The sequence below is a fragment of the Bos grunniens genome, chromosome 4 (genome assembly GCF_055505025.1).
Source record: "Bos grunniens cultivar Pamir isolate PY7600 chromosome 4, Bosgru_T2T1.0, whole genome shotgun sequence".
NCBI lineage: Eukaryota > Metazoa > Chordata > Mammalia > Artiodactyla > Bovidae > Bos > Bos grunniens.
In genome coordinates this window covers 27,325,855-27,333,444 of record NC_141168.1, presented here as the reverse complement: position 1 = coordinate 27,333,444, position 7,590 = coordinate 27,325,855, and the positions used below count along the sequence as shown (strand labels likewise).

Genomic DNA, 7,590 nt, shown 5'->3' with positions numbered 1-7,590 from the left:
ATGCTATTAAATATATTAGGACAATGCATACAAATTGGGAGATCACTGTTTGAATCTGGCTTACAGATGTAATTTTCTGACCTGAACAATTTTGCTGTTATCTTTTTATTATGGAATATCTTTAACATCTGTGAAAGTAGGGAGAATGGTATAAAATTCCCATGTAGTAGCTTCAATAATTATCAATTCACAGTCCTTCTCATCTAAATTCCCAACACTACAGTGGATAAGCTTGTGCATATTTATGTCTTTTTATTACTTTTGCCAGTATATCTTTAGGATGAATCCACAGAAATGGGATTTCTGGGTCAAAGGATAAAAATGTGTCGAATTTTAAATATTTGCAAAATCCAGATAAATCTCTGAGTGTAGCTGTTTCCCCACAATCTCAACAGATTATAATGCCAATTTTTTGGATTTTGCCAATCTGATAGGTGAGAAATAGTATCTCTACCATTTCTCATTATGAACAAGGATGAGCATCTTCATATGGTTAAGTGGCCTGTGCAGATTTTAGTGATTAAAAGAAAATAATAATCTTAGAATAGTTTTAGATTTACAGGAAAGTAGCTAATAGAGTGCCTATATGACCCACACTCAGTTCCCCCAACTGTTGACATCTCACACTGTACCTTACATTACTATGGAGCATTTGTCACAACTAATGAACAAAGTGAACACATCGTTATTAACTAAATTCCACTCTTTATTCAGATTTCATTAGTTTTTAATCTCATACTTTTTCTGTTCTAGCACCGTATCCAAAGGATGGCTTTACATTTAGTGACCGTGTCTCCCTAGCTATCACTGATTTAACTGGTTCTCAGACTTCCCTGGTTTTGGATGACTTGGATGGCTTGGAGGGTACATTTTAGAATGTCTCTCAGTCTGGATTTACCTGATGTCTCTCATGGTTTTTTGCAAGGAAGACACAGAGATGAACTGCCATTCTCACCAGAGTAGATGAAATAATGAAGTAGGCAACCATCCCTGGACTGACTTCTCCAATACTGCAGGCAGTGCAGTGGCTGCTGAGGATCCTCCTTTGGCTTCTACTTACATTTTGATTTCTTATATAAAACAAAAATGAAAGCAAAAAGCAAAAACCCCAGCACACCTGGCCATCATTTCTTGTAGGGTAACTGTGCTGTAGTAGCCAGTGGTGGATGGAACACTAGCCGCTACACTCCCGCCCCCTCCCCGCTCTGCCGGCCCCACAGTAGCAGATATTGAGTATCATTAAGTTCCAGAGTTAAAGCCAGGAGCGTTGCCATTCACTGCTCCACTAGGCTCCAGATCCACTTGGTAGTGGCCTTTGCCCTGGTGGCCTCTCCTAGCGTGCAGGTTGGAATCCACAGAATACTGATGCTCATGATCCCGGGGATGAATACACCTCTTTAGCATGCGGTAAAGTTCCCTCAGTTCTTCAAGGCTTCTTCTCCCCAAGTTCATCCTTGTATCTGACATAATACTCCCTTTTAATTCAAGACTCCTTCCTGTTATTCAGCTTTTCACTAACCTGAAGAACTTTTCAGTCTTTGTCCAGTAGGAGAGAATATTGATAGCTTTCCCCCATTTTTGTCAGAGGAGTGTTCTCACAAGGCAACCCTCTCACTTGCTGGTAATACATCTCACCACAATTGGGCATACCTTGTTGCAAAATCTTGGATATTTAACTTCTCTGGATTTTTGGCTTTCATCCTTGTAAAGCGACTTAGTACCAGGGCTACACAATGTGGACACGTACTTTTCACGAGGTGTGGATGCCATCCAAAAGATCCTATCTTATTTACAATACACTCTCAAGTTATTGATCTTTATAGAACAGGTACATAAAATTACAAGTTACTTCTCCTTAGTAAAATCTTGCTGGGAATAGGCCGAATGGCTGATTTGTGTTTCACACAATCATGACTAAAATCTCTTGGCTAAGTCAGTCATGGAAATAAGGGAACAGCTCAGTGGGAACTTTATGACAGGTTAATTCAGGTGTAAGACTCATTCTACTCCCACTAGACAATGTCAAGCAGGAAGACAGTATTATATTAGGATACCTGATCCCAGACAGTAAACTGATCCTTTTAAACTGAAATATAGGTGGGTATCCTTGCTATGACAAAAGTTGTTAGCAAGACTATTTGTATTAAGTAGTCTAAACAATCTGACACTGAAAAGTACAGTGAGAACCATTAGTAACAGTTCTGGTTTTCAATATTGTAGCTGTGGAGATGTTCTTGATATATACTAAGATATATATTTCAAAGGCTATTTTGTGGTGGCTGGGGAGTCGTATTAAGTCTTCTACATCTTTTAGTCCCAGATACGACTTTCTGTGATAAAAGCCAAATTCCTTAAACAGACCAAAGTCAATGGGTCATTGTAAGGATCTAAGGCTGAATTAGGCTTCAAACTTTTGTTTAGCCAGAAAATGAGCAGGATGGCTAAGGTAAGGTGCTGATCCCCAGAATTTGATCATCTTATTCCAAATATTGTTCCATACTCAAGTTTTTTTCTCCATTTATAACACTGCCTCTTTAGAGAATAAAACTCAGAGCTGATATTATACAGAGAGGTTTGTTTCAAGGACTCCAAATGCTAGATGCAACTTTGTGGTCAAGGTTATTAGCTCTAAGCCCAATTACTATAACATACTGTATGATCTCATTTACATAAAGCTCAGGAAAACGCAAACTAACCCACAATGACAGGAGAGCAGTGGGTACTTGAGTGTGGCAGAGGATGGGAAGAGGCATGAAGAAACTTTTGGGAAAAGAACTTATGTTCATTGTCTTTATGGTTTCATGCGTGTACCCTATGTCAAAGCTTACCAACTGTACACCTTAAACACATGCAGCTTATTTTATGTCAATGACTCTTCATTACAGGGCTCTTTTTTTTTAAGACTGACTATTCAGTAGTTAGGAAACAATCTACTTGGATGGCCACTGCAAAAAGAACACACTACATTTTGTTTAACATGCCAAATGACCCATTCTCCTACCCACTGAGGCCATACAGGAGGACAGAATGTAGCAGGAGTTTTAGGGTAAGCTGGAAGAATGAAAGACGCAGAGCGAGCCACTCCCCTGAAATATGAACAGTCTGGGCAGTGGGCGGGGCCTGGCTTTCAACCTCCGTACCCAGACACCTATTAGAGAACAACTAAGACTCTTCACTCAGGCAGTCACCAGCTGTACATCTCAGATTTATGAGGCAGTGAAAGGAAGGAAAAACAAACACTGATTAAATTTTAAAAATTTATTGTTTTTCTTTCTCTTTCTTTTGTTGCTGTTGACTTGTTCTTGAGATGGCGACACCACCAGACAGAACGTGTTCTTGTGTCCAGTGCCTGTGCAGGGCTACAGTTCCTTGAAAGCATTAGGGCTTGCTTCAGCTTTCCTCTCCTGCCTCACCCCCCATGAAGTCAAATGATTTCCACATTTTTTAGTAATATAGTTAGCCCTGTAAACACTTTTTTCCACTCTCCCACCTTCTGTTTTCCTCTCTCAAGTCTATGGGTAAAAAATTAACAAAAAAGGAAAAAAAAACTAAAAGAAAAAAGTATTTGTATCCCACTCACCCTAGTTTTGGCTCTTCTCTCCAAAGATGACAATCCAAGGTAGATTGGAAGTGGACTTAAAGAGATTGAGTAGGGTCAGAATTGGGGTATACATGAATTTTCGCCCTGGCAGGTCCTAATATCATTGATGTGACCATGATAAAAAGCAGAACAGGCGCCTTGCTTACTTCTCCTTATGTGAACAACTCTAAAGGTGAGAATAAACAGTTGGGACCAGACACGAGTTGGGACACGAGGAGAAATTTTGACTCACTTTCATTAAAAGAGGAAGGGGAAAGGAAAAGAAGAGAGGGGAGGAGAGAAGGAAAGGACAAAAGAAAACCTTAAGAGATGATCCTGCCCCTTTCCTTCCAATTGCAGCTGTTTAATTCATTTGAATTCCCATCTTCCCTAAGTAAATGCTTTTGTTTCAGACAGTTCTGTACTTGTATTTCTCTGTGTGCACACATGCGTGCTAGCATGTGTGTGTGTGGGTGCATGTATGTAAGTGTGCGTGTCATTTGCTACCAGGAGAATGTTTCAATTGTAGTTTCAGTTTAGTTTTCCTTTTTTTTTTCTTTTTTATTTCCTTAAAATTATTTTTCCTTTTAGAAACAAGTTCACCAGGAAACCAGCTCCCCTCCCACCACGCTGGACAGGCCACAGCCATTTCTCTAAACAGCTGATTCTTCCTCACATCCCCAAACAGGAACTCGGCAGGGTGGCCTTGGAAGGCTGCAGTCTCTCCCTGTCTGGCGGGATGCCCTGGTGGCGGGTGAAGGCCCCTCTGCCACAATGGAGGTTTCTGATTGTGGGACACAGTCTGGTTTTTGTTTTCTTCCTGTCTTCTAATTAAAAAAGACATTCCTGACAAAAGAAAGAAGACAGTCAATTAACTGTGGTCCGGGAGATGGCAAGCACGTCATAAAGTCAACCACAAGGCAGAAGTTTCTATACCTGCTCCAGTACCTCACTCTGGCCTCTGATGTAAGAACTTCAGTTTAAAAACAAAGGAAAAGTAATAGTTGGATTTTTTACCTTGTGATTTTAAAGGAGCTACTGGTTTAATGAAATACTGTCTGCCGTTTTCCAATTCTGAGTGTGCTCAGGGGTAATATGTAGGAGTAAGGAGTAGCCAGCAGATCCAGGTTGCCCACTCCAAAACCAAACCCGGAAACCTCCATTTAAGTCTGCTTAAATAAATACTGGGGTTTCATGCAAGATTTTATTTTGAAAGAAGGCTTTGCCTACTAAAAAAAGGTTTAAAAACCATTGATCTAGACTTTATGCAAAGGGTACTATGTAAAAGCTTTAAGTAGAGTGGGTAAAGGTGAAGATTCTGACACCAGAAAAGTGAACTGTGGGTCTATCAATTACTGACTGTGGCATCAAGCAAATTACTTAACATCTTCAAACTTCATTTACAAATTTCCTCATTTGTAAAATGGAAATAATAATAGTAACTAATCCAGAGGACTGTGTGAGGACTATCTTACAGTTAGTATATAATATGCTTTGTACATGATACAAAGTACTTAGGATAGTACCAGACATGCAATCAGGGCTCCATAAATGTTAGCTATGAATACCCACAGCTATGCACAAATAACCCTATGTGCATCAATATTAGCTATTCAGACACTGCAAAACTTGAGGATTCCAAATGATATTACTAATTAAAAAATCAAAGTTTAGAACAATTTCTGGTATGGGAGGCACCACTGAACAGCATCTTCACCCATAAAGCATTTAATCCCAAAACCACCAATGAGAGGGCTGCACATTCATCAAGAATTACCTCCAAGAAGGATAAATTTGGCTTAAGACATCACAGAGTGGGCTTACAGGAGAGCTGCCTTTCTTCTCTCAGTCAAGAAACAGGCACCCAGATCCCACCACTCGGTCCTTCCCTCCCTCAGCTAAGCTTCTCTGCTTTACTTTGGAATCAGAAAGTCCATGGAGAAAACTGATGATGATCAGGGGCTAGACAAAGAGGCCAGCTCCTTTCCTATACCTCCTGCCTTGGTCAAAAACCTGGCATTTCAGTGTTAAAATTACAAAAATTGGTAAGAACAAGCCTCTTTGCTCCTCAAATCTGAAAGATCAGTTTTAGGAGGGCAGTGCCATGTATCATGGCTTTAAGGCCAGCACTGTTTTCACCAAAACAGCCAGGTTGAAAAGTACTCTAATCTGTCACCACACATACTTACCATTCTGGAAATATCTGTAAGAAGAGGAAGGGAGGAATTTTTTTAAAAAGATATTCTGCAACAGTAACTTTCTTATGGGGGTGAATGGCATCCACAACTCCAGCTATAGTACTAGTCCCATGATGGGCATTAAAACCTGTGCCCACCCTCAAGTACTCCTGACAGCCACCACTCACCTGGGTGACAGGCACAGAACAGGAGTGTGAGCTATCGAAACAACCTGGTGAAGTCTCGCAAGGCCCAGCAAACTTGTTTACATTCCTCAGCACTAGAAAAGAAAAGAAAGGTAGGTTGGTCCCTGCCTGATAAGAAAAGTATATACACTGAAAAGCAACCACAACTTTGAGGGACCCTGAGAACTGTCCCAGCTCTGCTCCTGACCCTACTTTTGATCTTTCTGTAACTCAGGGGTAAATATTAACTACTGTATATGGGAATAATTATAAGCTATGTGGCCCTTAAAGAGTGGGCTTTGGAGAAAAAATTGCTTAGGTCTAAATCTTGGTTTCATTGTGTCTTTGAGCAAGTTACCAATCTGCCTCAGTTTCCTCATCCGTTATCTACCCCACGATGTTCTGAGGATTAAATCAATTCCTGTATGTAAAGTGCTTAGGATAACAGAATGGGAACAAAAGAGCATTTGACAAATACAGGCTGCTGTAACAATACAACTTGTTCGCGGGACTTCCCTGGTAGAACAGTGGAAGACTTCGCGCTTCCACTGTAGGGCTGCAAAGTTTTGATCCCTGATCAGGGAACTAAGATCCCATACGCTGTGCGGCCAAATAACAACAACAATACTTGGTTAAAGTCCTTGATAAATCTAAGAAAAGTCAGAACCCTCAAAGTAAAAAAGCAAGCATATTCACCTAAGGTGGATCATTTTAACTCTATGAACCGAGCTAACTTAGGTACCCTGGTTTCCTCATTCTTTTCCAAAAGCAGATTTTGTTTTAAAGCCCAACTCAGCAAGTAACTCTCAATCAGTCTAGTTGAACAGGCTGCTCAAGATTTCATGCTGTGGGAGGAGAAGGGAGAGGAGAGAGGAAAGGGTTAAGGTATGAACAAAGGGAGGAGGAGGAAGCTGGTCTTGGTCTTCAGGCAAGCACAGAGATGCCTAGGTGGTATGAATAGCCCAATATTCATTTGACCCTGTTTTTTCAAAAGGCTTCCTTTGTCTAAAGACTGTCACCAAAAAAACCTGTTGATGCCAGCTGCATTCTTTTCTGCCAGTCTTCATAATATGGTAACTGAACATGAGGCTCAGCCAAAATTGTGGAAAACAAAGCACATTCAATTAATAATGTGCTCACACTACGTGGCACTCTCTTTGGCGCTGAAAAAATCAGGGACCACAGCCTATAGCCTAGGAGTCAATGTCAGAAGAAAGCTCTCTCCTTCCTGTAATGGTTAAATGTCAGAGCGGGAATCACTAACCATGATCCAGCATAAAAGAAGGTAATGAGAGCCATCACCTTAAGTGCCTACATCTGGATTCCCCAGCTATTTATTATAGGGTCTGAAACATCACTAAGAACTTTGATTTAGATTTCAGGACTTGATTAAACAGAAACTTTCCTCTAGTCTCCCTCCATCCTAAAAATGTAAGGAGATTAAAGAAGATCTTCTAGTTTTATGGAAATTCTGCCATTTGCCCTGTGAATTTAACATGTTTCAATAAAAGCATAACATTTCTCTATTTCCAAATTAACACTGACTCTAAGTAGGCAGCCTTGGTGAGTGAACCCCTATCACGCATGCTTCTGAAAGTCATGAAGGAGGAAGATATGTAACTCTAGAAAAGTCACTGTGTGGTGTGCT

General features: G+C 40.5%; 1 protein-coding gene across 1 annotated transcript in view; it reads right to left on the bottom strand.

Moving 5' to 3' along the window:
• Positions 1–4,115: 4,115 nt before the first annotated feature.
• The window catches only part of TNPO3 (transportin 3), a 78,648-nt gene continuing 75,173 nt past the window's right edge, over positions 4,116–7,590 (bottom strand). Inside the window, 3 exon segments of the mRNA XM_086395727.1 lie at positions 4,116–4,426; positions 5,946–5,994; positions 5,997–6,037. Coding sequence (XP_086251853.1) covers positions 4,408–4,426; positions 5,946–5,994; positions 5,997–6,037 — 109 coding nt within the window. The 3' untranslated portion in view covers positions 4,116–4,407.